General features: G+C 34.9%; 1 protein-coding gene across 1 annotated transcript in view; it reads right to left on the reverse strand.

Moving 5' to 3' along the window:
* Nucleotides 1–22,818, reverse strand: part of LOC148953810 (uncharacterized) — a 273,349-nt gene that overhangs the window by 248,276 nt on the left and 2,255 nt on the right. Inside the window, exons 2-3 of the mRNA XM_089085651.1 lie at nt 13,300–13,716; nt 4,152–4,337 (exon numbers count right to left, since the gene is read on the reverse strand). Coding sequence (XP_088941777.1) covers nt 4,152–4,337; nt 13,300–13,716 — 603 coding nt within the window. The remainder of the gene's footprint in view (nt 1–4,151; nt 4,338–13,299; nt 13,717–22,818) is intronic.

A 22,818-nucleotide genomic window follows, 5' to 3' on the forward strand; every position in this document is an offset into this window, starting at 1 on the left:
AGAGAATCCGTTCTTGAACCATTGATGAAAAAATTCAAAACTTCAGCGTAAACTTTGGAAGGGTAAGGTAGGAATGCAGTTCCCTCACATAGGGGATATTTTATATTTGGATTTACTGATTTACGGGGCATCTTAGATTTAAGGGGCAAGGGCTGTAAGCTATGCAAGTTGCTTATTGTTAATTTGATACTTTCTTTACTTTGATAAATTATTACTTTGATATTGTTACTTTGATACTAGTTTTGATACTTTGATGAAACTTTGCTATTGAACAATAAAAATTTGATTTTGGAATTTGGAATGTTGAAAAACTTGAAATTTTGGCAATCAAAAACGAACAGGAATTCATTAAAAAAAAAACTTTCCGAAAAAGTAGTTTTTCCAGGAAAAGTAAGAAAGGTTTTTCTTCAGTGCGAAAGCGTTGTTTATTTTATTTAATTATTTGTGGTTGTTAAAATAAAAAAGTTCAAGTTGAAAAAAATGTTTAAATGCTAAGACTTTTTTAACTTCGTAATTTTAACCTAATAACTTTCATTTTTGATTACTAGTTTTAACTCGTTTTCTTTATTTTAACTTCTATTTCAATTTATGCTTTATGTTTGGATTTTTATATTGCTTGACCTGGAGCGGAATATCGGTTTTGTTAGCATGTAGCAGTCTTTGCGCAAGATTTATTAAACAAAAACTTTCCGAAAAAGAAGTTTTTCAAGAAAAGTAAAGGCCATATTAAACTTACTTTGATACGTTACTTTGATACTTTGTTTACTTTGATACTTTGTTACTTTAATATTGTTACTTTGATACTAGTTTTGATACTTTGATTAAACTTTGATATTGAAAAAAAAAATTGATTTTGAAATAGGCAATTTTGAAAAACTTGAAACATCGGCAATAAAAAACGAGCAGAAACTAATTGAAAAAAAAAAATTTCACTCTTACCGTCTGACACTAGAGAATCCGTTCTTGAACCATTGATGAAAAAATTCAAAACTTCAGCGTAAACTTTGGAAGGGTAAGGTAGGGATGCAGTTCCCTTACATAGGGGATATTTTATATTTGGATTTACTGATTTACGGGGCATCTTAGATTTAAGGGGCAAGGGCTGTAAGCTATGCAAGTTGCTTATTGTTACTTTGATACTTTCTTTACTTTGATACTTGGTTGATTTGATATTGTTACTTTGATACTAGTTTTGATACTTTGATGAAACTGTGATGTTGAACAATAAAAATTTGATTTTGAAATTTGGAATGTTCAAAAACTTGAAACTTTGGCTATAAAAAACTAAGAGGAATTCATTAAAAAAAAAACATTACTAAAAAGTAGTTTTTCCATGAAAAGTAAGAAAGGTTTTTCTTCAGTGCGAAAGCGTTGTTTATTTTATTTAATTATTTGTGGTTGTTAAAATAAAAAAGTTCAAGTTGAAAAAAATGTTTAAATGCTAAGACTTTTTTAACTTCGTAATTTTAACCTAATAACTTTCATTTTTGATTACTAGTTTTAACTTGTTTTCTTTATTTTAACTTCTATTTCAATTTATGCTTTATGTTTGGATTTTTATATTGCTTGACCTGGAGCGGAATATCGGTTTTGTTAGCATGTAGCAGTTTTTGCGCAAGATTTATTAAACAAAAAACTTTCCGAAAAAGAAGTTTTTCAAGAAAAGTAAAGGCCATATTAAACTTACTTTGATACGTTACTTTGATACTTTCTTTACTTTGATACATTATTACTTTGATATTGTTACTTTGATACTAGTTTTGATACTGTGATGAAACTTTGATGTTGAAAAAAAAATTGATTTTGAAACAGGGAATTTTGAAAAACTTGAAACTTTGGTAATAAAAAACGAACAGAAACTAATTGAAAAAAAAACTTTCCGAAAAAGTAGTTTTTCTAAGAAAAGTAAAGGCTATATTAAATTTAAGATCAGCAGAAATAAAAATATATAATAATTCAAACTCGAAACGACCAGAAATTACTACTAAAGAATAAATGAAACTGAAAATGAATAGAAATTAAATAAACAATCATAGCAAACAAACATACAATAGGTGCCATATAAATGAATAAATAAATATTAAAACGATTAACTCGTAAATTGAACATGCAAATCAAGCTTAAAACGAAAAAAAAAATACTATTAAAGAATAAATAAAACCCAAAGCAAACAGAAATTAAATAAACAATCATAACAAACATACAATGGGTACTAATTTAAACGAACAAACAAATCTTAAAACGTGTAGAACTTAAATTGAATATGCAAATAAAGCTTAAATGAAAAAAATCACTACAAATAAGAGTTCGGCTAATGCCCCCTTCCCTAACTGTGAAAGTATAAAGCCTACTGCGTAATTGGGGCTTTACTGAAAACGAATTATATTACTAATTTTTCCCTTTTACTTGTAACAATATTGAAAACAAAATGAAAATTACAGTGAAATAAAATCTTGAACTGATGAGCTTTCAGTAATTAATATTACTATATATCGTATTAGTTTAATTTTATTATATCTTTTCAAGACTGTTCAAGATACACATAGTTAAATAATTTGAGTTTGAATTATTGTAGATTTTTGTTTCTGCTGACCTTAAGTTTAATATGGCCTTTACTTCTTTTTAGAAAAACTACTTTTTCGAAAAGTTTTTTTTTCAATTAATTTCTCTTCGTTTTTTATTGCCAAAATTTCAAGTTTTTCAAGATTCCCTGTTTCATTTCATTTTTTTTTCAGTATCACAGTTTCATTAAAGTATCAAAACTAGTATCAAAGTAACAATATCAACGTAACAAAGTATCAAAGTAAAGAAAGTATCAAAGTAACGTATCAAAGTAAGTTTAATATGGCCTTTACTTTTCTTGAAAAATTTCTTTTTCGGAAAGTTTTTTTTTAATAAATCTTGTGCAAAGACTGCCACATGCTAATAAAACCGATATTCCGCTCCAGGTCAAGCAATATAAAAATCCAAACATAAAGCATATATTGAAATAGAAGTTAAAATAAAGAAAACAAATCAAAACAAGTAATCGAAAATGTAAGTTATTAGGTTAAAATAACGAAGCTAAGAAAATCTTAGCATTTTAAACATTTTTTTTCAACTTGAACTTTTCTATTTTAACAACCACAAATAATAAATAAAATAAACAACACTTTCGCACTGAAGAAAAACCTATGAGGGTTAGCGGTCTTGCGAAAGTCCACGTAACTACTGACCTGTTAAATTAATTATCTAATTAAATCAAACCAAATAATAATAAAAAAAGAAAAAAGAACATTAAAATAATAAATATATCAAAATAACAAAAATGAAAATAACTGAAAATAAAATAGCAATAGCAAAATAAATAAAAATAACAAATCCATTCTCCATCAATATTCAATACTAAACCCCCCTGCCCTCCCAGCATCACATACCCCCTTGACCTCTCTTGCCCTCCCACCATCAAAAAATTTAACGGAGTAAAACAATAAATAAATTTTACTTATTTAAGGTGAGATACTAAACTTGAGGAGGCGTCCCGTGATAAGGGGAATGAGGAGGTAGAGCTGAGGAGGTAGATCGTTAAATACGGGGTACGAAGAGCGTGGGTAACTCATAAGAGTGGAAACTGCCGTAACTGTCCACAAAAAAACTATCAACGACATCTAGCGTTCGACAACACTTGACATTTTACGTTTTGTAATCGTTTTTCTGTCAGGAACTGGGATCAGAAACTTATTACTACACTAATTTTACCAACTACACAAATTAAACTAAATATTCTTATTATTACAATGAAAAAATGTCAAGTGTCACCAAACGCTAGATGGCGATGAGGGGTTTTAGTCGACACTAGCACCAGTTCCAACTCTTGTAAGTTACCCATCCTCTTTGGACGGGGTCATTAAGATTTATCAGGGTCGTTAAAATTTTGGATAATGTCCCAAATGCGGTTGTTAAAAATGATAATATTAGTAAAACAGAATCAAAGGGTTACAAAGACGAAAAAATAGTGCTGCCTTAAAAACTTCGTAGGTGTGAAGCAACCAAAAGAAAAATCGCTGAAAATTGCGGATTTCAGGTATAAATAGACATAAGATGGGTAATTTTGGTGTCTTTAGCACTTTAAAGATTTAAAGATACTACGGAAACATTACTGATTTCAATACCTTCTTCTGTAGGTTATAAACTAGTTGATTTTGATTTTGTGCGCTGTCCTTGTATGCAGCAATTCTTGTTTTCAGCGCGCATCTTTCCTCTTCAAATGTTGCTATGTAACGAGGAAGTGTAAAAACCGAGTCTTGATGAATGTGAGTTTCCCCTGGGAGGTCGTATGATACAAGAGATCTCAGCAACTAAAAAGCCAAAAAACGAAAAGATTACGGAATATTTATATATAATTCTTGACTTGTAATATACCCTGGGTGAAACTTTTAAACAAACCTCTTCACAGCGACTTTGCAACTTTTCAAACATCAAATTTGTAGATTCCTAAGGAAACTCTTTGATTTTATTTTTTTTTTCTAAGCCCCAACTACAAAACCACGTTACTGATTTTTCTTTTTTTTTTGTATTTTGAGCTAAAAGTTCAATTATTCTAGGTAAAATTCTAGTTTAGCTATTTTTTGGTATCTTAGAAAGGGGTTAGGTTAGGAAAATGAAACTTTCAATAATGAATCCAGGGCCAAAAAAAATACTCTGGGAAGGTATTGCTAATCTTCCATGTTAACCCTCTTCTGATTTCTAACTCTTAGAAATATTGCCAACTTGACAGGTATTGAAATACCTATACCTATTGAAACTTTGACAAAACAACATTTTACCTTAATTTTCAGTTATTAGATTCTTCTTCTCTGGTTTTAGCCCTGAAAATGCAATTCTTGTTATTTGAGTATAATTTTAAGCCATATCAATGTTTTTTTTCTAAGTTTAGGAAATAAGTTTGCAGATCTTTGAAACCTCATAAATCAGGACTGAGCAAAGTTGTGAGGCTGAAACCAGTTTTCTTGCACTTCGTTTGAGCAGCAGATCTGTTTTGCAAGGTTTGACTTTCATAGCACAAGGATTTTTAAAGGTCATCAAAGGTCACTGCCCTCTAGAGGAAGAAGGAGTGGAAGTAGGTACTTCAAAATACCTTCCGGGGCATACTTCTAGTCTGTAGACTCATCCCTGAAAGTTTCATTTTCCTAACCTAACCCCTTTTCAAAATGGCAAAAAGTAGCTAAACTAGAATTTTACCTTATTCTAAAATATGGAATCAGAAAATTTCTCCAGAATCTCTATTAAGGGTGACCTTTTGGTGGGTATACTTTTTTATTTCAACTGCCTCCTTGAAGACTTGCAGGAGACCTTTAACGGGGGCAACAATGGAGTTTTCATCAAACAAAGAAAGCGTGTGTGTAGTCATAGACGTGTTAAGTCAAACGGCATCAAAAGGCTGAGGCCTTTGGCGTAGCTTCATGGGCTTGTAGATTGAGGATTTGTGTTCCGATAACTTCTCTTCCAATTGTTGGTGGGTCCTTCCAATATAGAAACAACCCCAAGAACAGGGGATTCTATAAACACCACTATCCAAAATGAGGCTGGTTTTATCCTTGCCGCACTTGAAAAAGCTCTGTATTTTGTTTGAATTGTTAAAAATGAGATTAAGGTTATGTTTTTTGTTTTTTTTTTAATTTTTTCCACCTTGTCACTCAATTTAGGAAAATAGGGTATAACAGTGAAATATTTCTTATTACCCATCAAAGGGATGCTATCTGTTGAGGGTTGCGGAGTTGATGCGTCTTTTTCTGATTTTTTCTATAATGAATTTAAGAAAATTTATGAGATATCCATTGCAAAATGAAACGTCCTTAAGATTGGTCAGTTCTGGGACAATGTGAGCTTCTGAGCATATTCGTAGCACACGATAAACCAAAGATATAACTACTCCTCTTTAACGCAAAGAGGGTGGTTGGAAGTAAGATGAAAATACCTATCGCTATGTATAGGTTTTCTATAAATCGAAAGCTCAACGCTGAGATACTTATTGAGAATTAGAACTTCTAGAAAGGGCAGTTTATGACTATTTTCTGGTACTAAGGTGAACTGTAGATTAGAGTCTAAAGTGTTCAGATGAGTCAAGAAAGATTATTTGGTATTCTAATTTTACAAACTTTTCAGATAAGCGAGTCCTAGCCACAAAAAGGTGTGGCGGAATAAATTTTGACATATTTTTGAAATCTACTGAAACTCTGCCCGTAAAAGGTTTTACTATAAAAAATGTCAAATTTTTAGATTGCATTACTAAGGGAAAACGTCCGTGTTTATGGTTTTTTAAAATGTCGATCAATGACTGAAAACTAACCATAACACTAAATTGCCTTTCTGATTGTGTACCTAAATTTAGGTAGAAACGAAGAGAATTCGGAAGAGCTCTCTTTGCCTTACAATGTTGTAAAAATTCTTGCCTGTCAAGTAGGTTGGCGTGTTTTTTTGACAAAGCAAAATAAGGAATGAAAAAGTTTGTGACACTTCGGATAAGAAGCAAGATATATTTTTTGAGGAAGAATAAATGACAGTACTAAAAGGATTAACAAATAATAAGGCCCCAAGTGCTGACAGTGTTTTTGAAACATCGTGGTTGTAAAGTTACAGATAAACTACTGAGGATTATTAATATGATTTTTTAAAAAGGGAAAGTACCTAGCGATTTTAGGAAAACTTCAATTAAACCTCTTTATAAGAAAGGTGGTAAGAGTGAGCGTGGTAATTATAGAGACATTAGCCTGGTTTCTATAGGTAGTAAATTCATTTGTATGATGATAATTTTTAAACTTAGAGATGCTATAGATAAGGGTTTAAGAGAAGAGCAGAGTCGTTTTAGGAAGGGTATAGGATATGTCGACCTATTTTTTATTCTTAGATTAATAATTGAGAAGTCCATGAGTCATCAGACCCTTTTAGTCCTCAATTTTATTGAATATGAACGAGCATTTTATTTAGCTGATAGAAGGACTTAAGTGAAGGTTCAGTCCTTGTATGGTATATCATATAAATGCATTAGAGGGACTACTGCTATGCAAGATAATAAAATTGCTGTGGTTAGGTTAAAATAGGAATTGAGGTTAGTAGTTGCTTTCGTATTGGATAAGGAGTTAGGCAGGATTGCGTTATATCCATATTCATTCAGCGCTCAAGCAGAGAACATCAAACGGATTATGGTTATTGCAATAGCATCAAGGTATGACAGTAATTTTGCTTTGAAATGACCGAACGATAGTGGACTGATTTTGGATTACGGAAAAGGTTTTGACGCGCTAGTGACTTTTGCGTTAGGAAAGAAGAATCGTATGAGAGAGAGAGTGATCGATTCTGACAATATAAAATACGGTAAATTAAATATAACTAGGGCAAACACACTATAAATTTCAGAAAGTCTATTAAAACTTTATTTACCTAGCTAATTCACCCGTATTGATCTCACGCAACTAAAGAAAACATTCCAGAAAATTATTGTTTATCATATGTTTTATTACATATACCCTTCTGATCTACCACGTCTATTGTGATTTAAGTGTTTTTTTGGTAAGCAGAGGTTTAAAAGAGTATTCATTCAGCGCTCAAGCAGTGAATATCAAACGGAGTATAGTTATTGCAATAGCCTCAAGGTATGACAGTAATTTTGCTTTGAAATGACCGAACGATAGTGGACTGATTTTGGATTACGGAAAAGGTTTTGACGCGCTAGTGACCTTTGCGTTAGGAAAGAAGAATCGTATGAGAGAGTGATCGACTGAGACAATACACAATACGGCAAACTAAATACAAGAAAATATGGAGTCAAATGACAAACAACTAACCGAGGAATCTTCGACAGTTAACCAGGCAAATCTGGCTAAAGTTATAAGGGACATTCATGCGAAGTTGCCAAATCTTGATTCAATACCCGGTCTTGTCTTGAACGTGTCAGCCATTCTGCAGCGGCTGAATAAAGTTCAAGAAGTTATCTCGGGTTACGGTGCTACGCATGCATCCTTGTCCTCGGAGGTTAGGAATATCCGAAAGCAGTTAGCTCTCTAGAACCTAAGAGCGAACGAATTTGAAGCAGAGCTGAAGAGAGCCAACATTATTCTCTAGGATTTGGCACGCAGGAGCTCCCCGCTGCGGAGCTTAAAAGACGAAGTTCTGGCTTTCTTGAATAACACCCTACGTGTCCTTCAGCTCGAAAGGACACAGATAAGAGATGTGCACAGGCTTCGAGCGGGCCCCGTTATTGTCAAGTTGTACGACACGGAAACAAGGGACTGGATTTTAAGAAAAAACAGGCAGTTGAAAAGATTCGGAGTTTCCGCAGCTCCCGACTACACACGAGCTCAGCGCGAGGCATGGGGACACCTGCAACCGATCATAAAAAAGCAATCGAAGAAGGTAAAAGTGTCAAATTACGAGGTGATAAATTAAACATCGAGAGCTTGCTCCTCGTTTTTGATCCAAAGGATAAAACATTGAAGTCGGTTAAAGCCGTTCAGCAACAACCAATACCCAATGCACCTTCTGGGGCCCGGAATGAACACTTAAACCCCGCACGGTGCGGCCAAGCTTCGAAAGCCGCGCAGACGTTTCCGAAACTTTCGATAGGTGATACTGTTCCAGAGCGCCAGATAAGAGGAAAAGCAGCGAGATTATAAGCCTGAACGACCAAAGTCGCGCTGGTTATCACAACGTACGAGGCGGACCATCCTTCCAAACGAGAACATCCTCGGATGGGCCACCTCGCGTCATGACTAGAAGTTATTACTGGCTGAACTACGAGAGTGAGCAGGGAGAAGCATCTGAATGGGGTAGAACGAATAGACATCGTGAAATGGAGACTGAACGAGAACCATTTGTGTGGAGTGGAACCGAAAATGAAAACAGACCAGCATAGGAAGCGTCAGGCCATGTACAAATCTTGCGCTTCATTTCGTGGAACACGCAAGGCATATTGAATAAACTGGAACATCTATGATGAGATATAAGTCAGTTTGACGTATCTGTGTTAATAGAGACCTGGCATTCCTCTTCAAACGTACCAACTTTTCGTGGTTTTCATATATTAGAGGTTTCGCGTGATTTAGCGTCAAACAATCGGTCATATGGAGGGGTCCTGGTGCTTATAAAAGAAAGTGTTTTTAGAAGATATACTAGGCTCACAAGCAAATCAGAGAACATTATTTGGGTTAGATTAGTGATTACTAAAGAAGTGAATCTACTTTTAGGAGCCCTTTATATCCCCCCACAGAATAGTTCTTATAGGTCAGAAGATACTTGGTTTATATTAGAAAGTGAATTATCGGAGTACCGTACTAATTTCCCAGATGATTATTTTGTGTTAGTTGGTGATTTAAATACATATACGGGAGCAGAACGAGAACTGAGTAGTTTGGTGGCTAAAGGAGAGGCAGATTTAGTACCCCCGGCTTATGGAGTGCCACGGAGCAGCAGGGACGCTAAAAGGAAGTTGAATGTTTATGGACGAAGACTGCTGACACTGTGTGTGGAGATGGGAGTATTTATTGGAAATAGGAACATTGATAAGGATAGGGAAATGGTTGAGTTTACTTGCGTCTCCGGGGCCCGCCCTAGTGTGGTTGACTATGCTCTGCTGGATGTTTGTTTTGGGATGGAGCAGCTATGCCTAGTGGTTTTGAACTGGGCTGGTTCGGATCATTTGCCACTGAAGTTGGGATTAAGATAGAAGCTAAATATCCACTAGGTCTAGCTACAATAGAGGCAATAAGTGGTCAAAAGGAAAGAAATAGAAGCCGGAGGATTAGGAAGCAGCTTTTTAGGGAATGGGGTGCTGAGGAAAACCTAGGAATAGTGGAAATATTTTCACAGGAGAGTATTCAGATGGAATTAGTGAGGCTAAAGGAGACAGAGTGCTCGGTTGATAAGTTAGCAGGGGGTTTAGGGGACTTAGTATAATATAATTTATGTAAAGGAAAATTAGTTAAAAAGAGGAAAAAGGAAGTAGGGTTTTTTGATGAGGAGTGTCAAAAGAGAAAAATGGAACTACAGAATATGTTAGATTTAGTGAATTTAGAAAATGACCCAAGTAAGAAGGATAACCTTTTCCAACAATTTAGAACAGGTAGAAGAGAATATAAGTGGAAAGCAGGCATTGGTCTCGTCATACAAGGGTAGTAGAATGAAAGAATTCTGGAGGATGGTGAAAGAGGAAGGTAAAACAGGGGGGCTAACTAGCCAAGAAACACCAGAGCCTAGTTTATGGCCAGCATATTTCAAGGAAAAAGAAGGTAACTGCAGTGATCTACAAGAATTAGATAGAGAGATATTAGATGATGGAGAGGTTGTCCTTACCAATGAAGGAGTATGATTGTGAATTATTAGAGGATATATCAGAAAGAGAGTTTAGAGGGTGCTTTAAAAAATTGCAGGGGGCTCGTCACGAGAAATTGATGGCATTCCAACTAAAGTATGTAAAAGATTTATATTATGGATCCTACCCCTGTTGTTAGTACTGTTCAGTAAGATTCTTTCTCTTCATCAGTGGCCTTCGGTATGGAAGAAATCTCTAATAGTGCCTCTTTTTAAAAAAGGGGATCCTGGGAGCCATGGCAATTATTGTCCAATTCCGCTAATTTTCAACGGCAAGTAAGATTTTAGAGAGAATAAGGTTTTGATGTTTGACTGTTTGATGTTGTTTGACTGTTGCAACACTGTTTGATGTGAAGGAGCAGGGAGGATTTTGAGAGGGATATGCAACGATAGATAGAACATTAATACTAAAAGGGATGATAGAGAAATATGCTAGAGGAAAAGATAGACTTTATGTAGCTTTTCTAGACTTTGAGAGGGCATTCGATAGTGTTGATCGAGTCTTACTGTGTCTAGTATTAATGAAACTAGGCCTACCGAAAACATATGTTAAGACAGTAAGGGATATGTATCTAGGTACAAAAGGGATAGTTAAGTAATAAGTAAGGGTTTGTCAGAAGAGTTTGATTTTAAAAGAGGAGTCAACCAAGGTAATACTTTGTCTCCCAGATTATTTTGTGTATATATTAATGATATAGTAGAATATTTTAGAAAGAAGTGGGCACCAGCGGTGATGTTGGGAACGTATGCTTTATCAGTACTGCTTTTTGCGGATGACTCGGTCTTGGTAGCTAAAGTCCCCCAGTAAGCTTCAGATGCTAATATATATTCTAAGTGATTATGTTTAGGAAAAGAAAATACTTTAAATGTTAAAAGAACAGAACTAGTGGTAATTGTAAAGAGCAATAAGACTTGTCAGAGGGGCCATAAGTTTCATTGTAGAGGAAAGGAAATTCAACAAAAATCAAGTTTCAATTATCTAGGAGTAACTCTGATGGAGAACGGAAGTTGGACCGAGCATATAAAACAAATGATAAGGAGAGGAAAAGCTGCCTGATCAGCAATACTAAAAAATAAAATTTTGATAAGTGCTAACGATGTAAAATGCATAAACAAGTATTCAACACTAAAGTTTTGCCAGTAATGCATTATGGAGCACAGTTGTGGGGTTACGAAGCTGCCAAGTAGCTGGATAGTATCCAGCTTTAGTATTATAAAAGAGTAATCAGAGTTCATCAGACAATTCACACGCATCCAGAAAGAGGGGATATAGGGCTATTTTCTCTAAGGAAATATAGAATAGGGCTATATATAGAATAGATGTTCTGGTTCTAGAGGAAGGCTATAGAGCTGCTGGATGATATAATACTAAAGCTAGCATATCTAGAATCAGTTAAGTTAGGGAGGAAAAGAGCGTGGTCTTTCCAGATGCAGCGTATATTAAATAAGGTAGGCATATCCTTCCTGTGGAATGAAGGATTGGGTGTACCGGCCTACCCACAGATATAGCGGTGCAGGCTACCAAAATTATAGAATACCAAGAGGTACAGCTGTGGCTCGCTTCTGTAGTCATCAGAGAGCCTTAGGTTCCATAAAGAAATTAAACTAGTTTTTGGTCTTGAAATTTATTTCAAGATAAATTTACCAGCTAAGTGCCTTGGGATGTGGTTCCAGCTCAGAGTAAATAGCCTTCCATTGTATGATCGTTGGAAAATATTTGATAGAAATAGGGGTTTAACAGATTCGGAGTACTCTTTGGCCTTTTGTAATCAGGGTGTTTAAGATATAAACCGTCTTCTCACACGGTGCCGGGGGCTTTCAAGCCTAAGAGAGAGTTTTTTTTTGGAAAGGACGTTCCTTCTCTCCCTGGTACTCTTCAGTCGAGGGCAAAACCCGTAATAGGGGCAGTTTGCAGCTACCTTGGAGAAGTTTTGAATTTAAGAAAAATTGTGTAGTTAAAAAATAACGAGAAGAAACTAGTTGATTGAATATTCATGTATATGGCCTTTGGCTTTTAAACACATTATCTATCTATCTATCTACCTATCTATCCCCGTTTATATGGATCATTTAGATGGACTTGTCCTAAGGAATACACCAAAGGCTATTGGAGAAGACGGAATCAAATACAAAGACGGATGAATTGAATTTATCAAGTATTTTGGGCAATCGGTTGCATCAAGACTGGGCTGGGTAATTGTAGACAGAGAAAAGCCAAGACAGATAGTCCAAGTAATTGAGAGGCAAATCAAATACAAAGTTATGCTGATGATTTAACAGTCCTAGATGAAAATGTTATCAAAATGAATGAATTTTTGGAGGTTTTGAGAGTTCAGGGTGCAAGCATGTGTTTGATAATGAGGTTTTTGCAAAGTTGAAAAACATTTAGAAGAAATAGAAGACAAGTCTGCGAACCAAAATCAGAATACTTGAATCTGCAATAATGACAGTGGTCAAGTATGGAACTGAAACATGGTACTTTGGAAGATGAAGAGAGATTTGTTAGATATTTTTCAGAAGAATCATATGCAGAATATTTTGGGTACCAGTTTCACTGACCCTATTTCAAAGAGCAGGCTTTATGAAAAATGTGGTTCTACCCTACTTTCTAAGGCTATGATGAGAGATGGGTTGAGTTAGCTAGGACATGTTTTGCGGCTGAACGACGACACATTGCCAAAGATTATCGTTTTCGGCCATCCATATAGGACCAAACAAAAAGCAGGTCGTCCCCGAATGGAATAAGAAGAGGTCGTAAGAAACAATTTAAAAGAAATTGGAACTTCTTGGATGTAAAGAGGGGAGCTTTGAATAGATTGGAATGGAGGAGGAGCACGCACAGCTGTATCGGTGTCAGGCGATTTGGTGCTGTGGGGAGTTGTTAGTAGTAAAAGTTATTGTAAAATTATAATTTTCTTATTTGACACCTCAGATATTAACACCTTGAAAAAATACCTCAGATATTCCAGTTATTTCTTGAGAAGAAGTCCTACCCAAGTCTGAAGTTTGACTTAGAGGAGGTCTTCTTCTTCCACTTTCAGACGATGCGGCTGTGAAAATAGGTCGGCCAACCTCTACGACGGCCATCATGTCATTCTCATCAATATTGGTCTCATTCTCGTCAATATTAAAGAGATTACCAAAATAGGGTATACTGTCCTCCCCGAAAGAATTTTCGTCAGTATACTGAATATTGTCTATAGTGACATCATCTGGTTCTTGTATTGTCTCGATCATTTCTACTGCTATTGTTTCAGTTGATGAGTTTCCGGGTGTAGATTCAACAGGAGATCCGTCATTTTCAATCTGCTTATCTTCTGTAGATAGCTCATCAGTAGATTCTGTTTGATATTTTTCACTTCCAGAGGAGGCCTAAAATACAAAAGAAAATGGTTTGGATTTAGGACAGACAATATACAAGAGTAAGTAAGTAAAAAAGGGATATTTCAGTATACAAAATAATCCAGGTTTCAAACAGTTCGTGGTAACGAACTGTAAGTAAAGAGCGACCCGGCTCAACACTAACCGAAACTCTAAAAAATGGAATTTTGATACCAATAGATACCTCAAAAGAATCGAATTTTTATGCTGGTTTTAAATATATAAGTTTCATCAAGTCTTACTCATCAAAAGTTACGAGCCCGAGAAAACTTGCCTTATTGTCGAAAAAAGGGGGAAACAACCCCTAGAATTTTGGGAAAAAGATTCATGTCAGTGATGTCATTTTTCTATACATCATTGCAGTACTGCAATGACGATGTCACGCTTATGTGGAAAAATTGAAGATTTTCATGCATGGAAAAGTTTACATTAAATTGCTTAAAGAGCAAAAAAATTGGTAATTGCAACAATATTTGTATTTATTTTGACAAGGAATTACAACAATTCAAAAACCATAAAAAAAACAACAGTTTGAAACTTAGTAGAAATCGTTGCCAGAAATCGGACTTGCTTGAATAATCAAATATCTTTGAGAATTAGAATGATGATTCTTTGGAACCACCTGAACCATCAAACGTGATAAGACCAAGAGAATACTCCGAACAGATTATATTCACAACCGGTGAGAATCAACAACCTGACTATCAAATGAGACGAGACCCAAAAACAAAAATTTACAAGTGTTTTAAATGATAATTCGTTGGAAGAAAAAGAAGTTTTTGTCCCACCACCTAACAATTAACAGATCTACAACGAAGGCCGTCATGTAAAACTAGACCAATAAGGGCAGCTAAAGTAAAGGGCATTGGCAAATCGTCTGAAGTTATGAAAATCCTAAATAAAGAAGAAAGAAAAATGGGGTTAGAAGATAAGCAACAGCGGAGTCAAAACGTGCCAAAATTGAAAATAATTGTTATAATACTTGGTTTTGGGATTTTGACATGGATAAGGTCATCAATGCTTACCATGCCTTTGTTAAAAAAATTAAGTTTCTGCGATATGTATTTCATAATGGCAGAAGACAAACCGGGGCAAATATTGACGTTCAGCACTTTATAAAAGCTCCAAGCAATGAAATAGCTATAAATAACGACATTAGAGTTTACAGGGACGTTAGTCAACAACCTGATACTAGATCAGCCTCAGTTAGAAAAACAATGGTTCGGAGTTATATATTTCTTAATGAAAAAAGACAACCCAAGGCAAAAGTTAAACGTCCAATAACAAAAAAACAGGATTTTACAAAGGCTCTGATTCTAATTTAAGGACATTTAAAATGTTTAAGCTGTTCATTTATTAAAATGAAGCACTTATAAATGATGTTAGAAAACTGGTTGATGGGATGTTCGAAACAGATAAATAAATAGGCATATAACAAACGACATTGAGATTTCCATTGAAATGTAAACAAAATTTTGAACAGTGATCTGTGGTTGTATATATATATATATATATATATATATATATATATTGTTCGTATGTCTGACGAACAATCAGCGGCTGTTGCTGTTGCTGCAATACCGAACACGCTTAATATTCGAGCGAAGGTAGTGAGGCACGAGTATGCCGGTAATATAAGGATGGGCCAAGACTATGACGTTTCACAAATACCTATTCTTATTAGCAGTGTTAACAGTGCAACCAGATTCGGTAACACATCCGTAGTCCAGCTAAAATTCATGTCGAGAGATGAATTAAATCGTGCTGTTAAGCGCGGAATCAAGATTGAATATGGCTTATTTCGATTTACGTTGCCGATCGAGAAACCGATGCAATGTCACAATTGTCAAGACTTCGGTCATTTTGCTAGAGAGTGTTCTAATCCAACTAAATGCGGCAAATGTGCCCGCAATCATAGTAACCGTGAAAGGAGTTGTCAGGCACAGTCCTTTACCTGTGCCAACTGTGGTGGCAGTCACCGAAGCAACAGTCCGTTGTGCTCAGAAGTCAAGAAACACCTACCTGTCCGAGGGCCTGATGTTAGAAATGAAACTATAAACCGTGTGTGTTAATACGGACTCTAGTCCTAGTTAAATAGTTTCTGTATTTTTTCAGAATATTAATGGTGCCCGGGGCAAATTAAGACGTCTTGACAACATGTTATTTAAGTATGATATTGTATGTTTAGCCGAACACTTACTTAATGTGGATAGTTCTCCGATGCTAGAAGTCTCGTCTAACCAATCATTTTTAATTAGACCTGCTAAAAATACTACTGGCGGTCCATCTGGTGGCTTATTAGTTGCTGTAAATAAGAAGTTTAAGTGTAGTTGTTTTGAATCTAGAGATCTATACCTCGCAGTTGATTTAGGTAGTATTGTTTTTGTATGTGTTTGTATGCCATCTAATTATCGTATTGCTATATCTAGCCAATAATTTGCGTCAACTTGTGCGTCCCTGTCAAAATCATTGCATAAAGTTAAGTCATTAAATAAATCACTTGTTATATGTGGTGACTTCAACTCAGACCTCAAAGATGCTGCTCCACCTTTTAAACAATTACTCCTTTCTTCAATGCCAAGCGAAACATTTTTGATTTCAAAGTCCAAATCTTTCTCTTACGTTCACCATTCTGGTTCCACTTCCGATCTTGATTTTGTTCTCTCGAATATCCCGGAACTCCAGAGCGTCATTGTTGACGTTTCTGATAATATGTTAACAGGTGACCATTTACATTTAAAGCTTTGTATTAATTTGTTTGTTCCACAAATCAGTCAACAGCCTCAGTGGTTTTGGAAGATGAATTGGGATAATATCGATATATCACTATATCAAAGTGTTTTGGATTCTATGCTGTCAAAAATCAAAATTCCTTTTCACCTTCTTTCTACAACGCTTAGTGGCGTCAGCCTTGATCTAGATTGTTATCTTGCTGAGATTATTCATTCAATTAAAGTAGCCGCCTCAGTGGCAGTACCACCTGAGAGAATTAGGGGTTGTACATTGAAAAAGGGCTGGAGGATAACCGAGAGCTAAAGCTTTCAAAGTACCGTCACAAGCTAGGGTTTAAGATATTGGGTGATTGTAGTCGCCCGAGATCTGGTTTCATTTTCAGGATCCTCAGATCAACTAAAAAAGAATCCCGGGAAGCTGTAAAGTTCTTGAAAAGAAGGCACGTATCTACTCTATCTCGTGATATCCTAAATCATCCGCAGATACTATGGAGCAAAGTATCAAAGTTCACTTCATCGTCATTTTCGCGTTCTAACCCTATTGATGTAACTTCCTGGGATAAACACTTCTCCTCGTTATTCTCTGATAGCCCCCCACCACTGGACACCACTTTTCGGCAGATTCTCTTACACCATTCTTCTCAACTACATCATAGCCGAAATCTTGTTTCTATCACGCCATCGTCAGTTCTTACGGTAATTCGTCTCCTTAAAAAAGGCAAAGCTCCTGGTTTTGAAGGACTCCAATCAGAACATTTGATTTATGGTAGTACAAAACTAGTTGAGCATATGGCGCTACTTTTCCAAGCTTGTAGTGCGCAGCAATTCATACTGACTGCACTATCTGAGGGTATGGTCACGTGTTTCCCATAAAAAAATAAGGGCCCTCGAGATTTCGACTCATATCGTGCGTTTAAAGCTTGTTCAGTTATTGACAAATTACTTGAAAACATTTTTCTTTAAAAAAATCACATAACTTTGATCGTGGAAGTGATAGTTGGGTTTTTGAGTGGTTTATGATTTTCGAAATATACACGAAGTAGTTGTTTATGTTTTGGAGGGGCGTGAGAGAGTAGAGAAACCTTTATGTGTTTTTGAGATGAATACTTCCAAGGCATTTGAATCAATGCTAACTCCCAAGCTATTCTACCCCCTTCGAGGAGCGGGGTAAACCCATTCATTTCAGCCTCCCTGGGGCAATGGTACCAAAACTCTTCGATACGTGTCCGTGTGCAAAATTTTTGTAACAGCCAAATTTCCATGCGTTATGAAGTAAAAAATGGCTCATTATCAAGTCCTGAAACATTTGACAGTGTCTTCCACTGTACCACCCGTAGAATACCGCATTTTCTTATCAAGTCATCCAATGACGCGAGTCACCAGTAACGCACAATTGATTCCTCTGCGGTCTGATAATTTGTAATAACTCCAGGCCGTTGAGAACAGCTTATATGCAGGATCGTTTGACATAAGGATGTCCCTTGCTACGGTATAACTGAATTTCTTGTTTTTAGTTTTAACCGCCGAACTGATTCAAAATTCAAGTTGACTCTTAATCAGTATCCGCCACTTCATCACTTATTTACCTGAAACTTACACTTACGCCTTTGATTTGAGTAACACGCTCATTAACAGTAAATACGTTGAAAGAGAAGTTTAGAAATACCTGTGGACGTTTTCCTAGAGTGAAAGGTCGATTTGACAAAAAAAACGCTTGTTGAGCTTTATAACTACTTTTGTGCTCCCCATTATTTTTTTCTGGTGTCATTATGGAATTAGTTTACCACTTCTGGACGTCAAAAAATTGAGTCTGTCTTTTTCAAATTTTTTAAGTATTTCTTCGTGTTTCTATTTGGTCTCGTAACAGTTATATCTCCAAACGTTACAGTGTTTTTGAGATGTATGGTAAGATGGATGTTTTAGAAGTGAGATTCAGACAGCGATCTGAGTCTGTCGTAGATTTTCCGTTGGGTTGTATTAATCGTTTTGTGAGTCATTGTTAGTGTATTCTTTTCTAGTGTTTGTGATGATAAGTATTTATATTTCGTTTATATGGTGCTTATAAGTGCCCATATATTTCTTTTTCCCTACTCGTCTAAGTGCATTTTTTGTATGTATAGAGGGTCCAAATAGATTATTATTATTATTATTATCATTATATATATATATATATATATATATATATATATATATATATATATATATATATATATATATATATATATATATATATATATATATATATATATATATATATATATATATATATATATATATATATATATATATATATATATATATATATATATATATATATATATATATATATATATATATATATATATATATATATATATATATATATATATATATATATACATATATATATATATATATATATATATATATATATATATATATATATATATATATATATATATATATATATATATATATATATATATATATATATATATATATATATATATATATATATATGTATATATATATATATATATATATATATATATGTATATATATATATATATATATATATATATGTATATATATATATATATATATATATATATATATATATATATATATATATATATATATATATATATATATATATATATATATATATATATATATATATATTGTCTCGTATGTCTGACGAACAATCAGCTGCTGTTGCTGTTGCTGCAATACCGAACACGCTAAATATTCGAGCGAAGGTAGTGAGGCACGAGTATGCCGGTATTATATATGTAAACATATATATATATATATATATATATAGTCCTAGAAGACTTGAGAGCTAAGCCATGGCTAATTAGAGTAAAGCCAAGACAGTTAGTCTCTGTGAGAGGAAAAACTGGCATAACTTTTTCGAAGTTGTATAAAAATGATCAATTTCCCTTGCTGACTATCATCCATCCTAGGGCAGAACTATGGTAAACAAACACAGAGTAAGGGCAATTCAAATAGTCTATAACCTCTATTACACATTAAATCTGAAACAAAAGTGTATTTCTATTTCTATTGCCTGTCTTTCCAATTCTCTAAGACCGTCAACATAAAATATAACAAACTTATCTAAAATTGAACACAACAGCAAGGGACGTTAAAAAGATGTTCAACTAGAGAACAATCAAAGGTTTTTTGGCAAGGGCTTGCCCAATCCCTGGTACTCGCTAGCAATTCCTGGAATCTTTGGAGTACCCAACCAATGCAATATTTGCCACTAGAACAAGGAATATTCTATATACTGATCCCTTGGTTTCAACTGGTCGTATTTGTGCTGGGTTTCAGAAAATTTGAGGAATATTTTTCTCAGCTACATTTAGGTGTCAATAATTAAAAAATGTGTATAATCAACAGAATCCGCTTCAATATTGAGATCTTCAATTTACAGAGCTCACATGGTTATGGTCACAATACGTAAGACGTCTCGTAAGATCAGGATGACACGGTAATTTTATACTGATTTTATTCTAAAACCTCTTAAAGTACGTTTGAAGAATTTTTAGAATGTTTAAATTTTTTTTTAGGATTTTATGAGTCTTAGTGTGCGACATCTGCAAAATTTAGACAAGTATGGTTACGCCCTCGAATTTTTTTCGGAAATGCCCTTGGCGTGTGGCCCCCTGAGGGGAAGGCTTCGAAAGTCACCCCCTCTTGGTGACCCTGATATGTCTAATGTAGTTTCTTAAAAAAGGCTATCATTAAAAATAAAATAATCCATCTAGAGCACGAACGTTCAAATCCAAATCATGGTATTTGAAAATTTTAGGGCTTGTACTTAATGTGCAGCATTAGGAGTGGATAAAAGATGTATCAAAATGAAGTTAATCATGCTGCACAATTCGCCCTGATTACTCAGTTACTGGTCTAGAATGACTATCGGTTGGAGGGAGTTAACCACTCAAATGGTCTTATATGTACAGATAAGGGAAAAGAAAGTGAGGCCTCTTTTAACGGGACTAGGTGCCTTCTAATTGGTCTAGTAGCTTGCCTTAATGGGTGAATAGCCCCAATAGGGATCCTTCATTTTTGGGTAACAAGGTTAATAGCGCTAAAAACACTCAAGTAGAACACCGTTTGATTTTCAGTCGATGAGAAAAAAGTGCAATATGCAATAAGGATTAGGCGAAACAAAGTGTCACCTATGGCAGTACAAGTGACGCTCTGAGATGTCAACCCAGCGCCAAAGAGTGAGCAACCCGTTAAACTGGCCTTGTTCGACGATGAAGTATACGTTGGGCGTAGGAGCTACTACCAGTACTACTATTACTAAACATCTCATTGTAGCACCAAGACATCTGAGACGAAGCTGCGAATGCCCCTCCTCCACTCTTCTTTATTCAAAACTTCACTATTTACCCCTCCCGTGAAGTTCCAATTTCCTTCAAAAACTTCCTTACAAATAAGGAGGGATTATAAATAATCTTGCCTTTCCTTTAAATCCTTCTTAAATATCCCACTCAATTCGGGAACTCCCTGCTTTCCGCTTGGACCCAAAGGGATGGCCAAAAAAATAATCTTTGCCAACCTGTCATCCTTCATGACATTGGTGTAGGACCTACAGGCAGAGCTGTTCCTACATAAAAAATAAGCATTTTTACGCAGACTTCCCAACTTCTTAAGCTGGAAATTTTGAATCATAAAATGGATGCCTATGTGTCTCTCAGATATCAGAAACTGTGTGGTTCTATCTATTGTTATGAGTAATAGATGGATACAATCATCTTATCTAATATCGGAAATGAAATATGTATATGACCTCTGTTACTAAAACATGACAATGCCTTAAAAAGTTTACCAACATATACATACTATTCTAGGTAATATATCCTTTTACAGAGCTTTTTTGGCATTTTGAAATGAAATTTATGTGCGACTTTAAAAGCTAAACGAGCCAAAACTATCTATCTATAGAGATTACTACTACCCCATCGACTACCTCCCTCTGAAACCACTTTAAAATGGAAACCTTTACTTACCCATTGCCATTCAAAATATTTAAGCTGCAAAATGATTTATATAAATATTCAATATAAACAAATAACCCTTTTAAGCAGGAAGTATCATAATACATTTTTGATGGAGTTTGATGGTGCCCGATGAAAAACTAATTACAGCGCCCTCCTCCTGACTTCAATCTAAGCAAAAAAAGCTGAACCTAAGCGAAAAATTTGATGAGGTGTGCCATCCCCCAGCCACAGTGCCTCCCCAGCTCCAGCACCCTCGACAGCTGACCCAGTTGTCCCCCTTCCCCTTTGAACGGCTCTGCCCACTGGTATTTATTTTGCTTAATAAACTTATCTCATCAATATATTGTGAATAGCATCGCCATTCTTCAGTAGTTTCCCATGTAAACACCATACATTGGGTTTTTACAAATAATTTGTGGCATTTTCACTCTCCTGTACATTTACAAGAAGAAGATATATTACGGGCGGACTTTGAAGACTGTGAGTTAGCTTGTGTTTTTACGATTTATATACTCCTGGAGTGGAGGAGGTGTGGGTGAATGTTCCTCTAGGGATTGCTGGGGGTTACATTTTAAAGTTTTAAAACTTATATTAACAACAGTGACAATTATAAGCTGTAAATAAAGCTGTAACGACCCATTATATTTTAGAAACTAATAAAAGGGTAGGAAAGACCCTTTATTTTTCATTTTTTATGATTCAAATTCAATTTTTATCATCCTTTCTCATGTAACCCAGTAAGTTCAACTGCAATTTCTTAAACCCCTTTTTGTGCATCCTGTATTTTAATTTAAGACATAAAAAAAAACACTAATTTAAAAAGAACCTCATTGTTATCTTCAATGTTAAATTCCATTTCGTGCGTATTCATAAAAACATCAAGACTAACTCTGGATTAACGATCATGAAACAACATTCATGACGCGGGCACAGTAATAAGCTGAAAGATATCATAGCAACGCATCGACAAAACAAACTCTTCCTTACACATGCTAGAATCTTGTTTCCTAAGAATGTATCGGAAAAATGAAAATTAATCTCTTCGGGGACTATATGAAAAACAAGGTAATGCATTAAACTGGATGGTAGAAGGGCATAGATAATATTTTTTAGTCACTTATTTTATAGTTTTCGCCGAAAAATGGGCCCAAAGTATAACTAGAATCCATATCTTGCACTTCCCGCTTGTCTCTACAGCAGGGCGAAGGAGGGACATCACTCGCAGCACAACTGAAATTTTTTAATGAACGTTTTGTTTAGCAGTGGGAGGAGGGTATCGGAAAATGATTAATGTTTAAAAGTTTAAAGTGTATTAAATGTTTAAAAGAAAGTTAACATAAAAAAGGCATTTTTACGCAGACTTC

This window comes from Artemia sp. Qi Xiang Cuo, chromosome 3, assembly GCF_049724085.1.
Source record: "Artemia sp. Qi Xiang Cuo chromosome 3, ASM4972408v1, whole genome shotgun sequence".
Lineage (NCBI taxonomy): Eukaryota > Metazoa > Arthropoda > Branchiopoda > Anostraca > Artemiidae > Artemia > Artemia sp. Qi Xiang Cuo.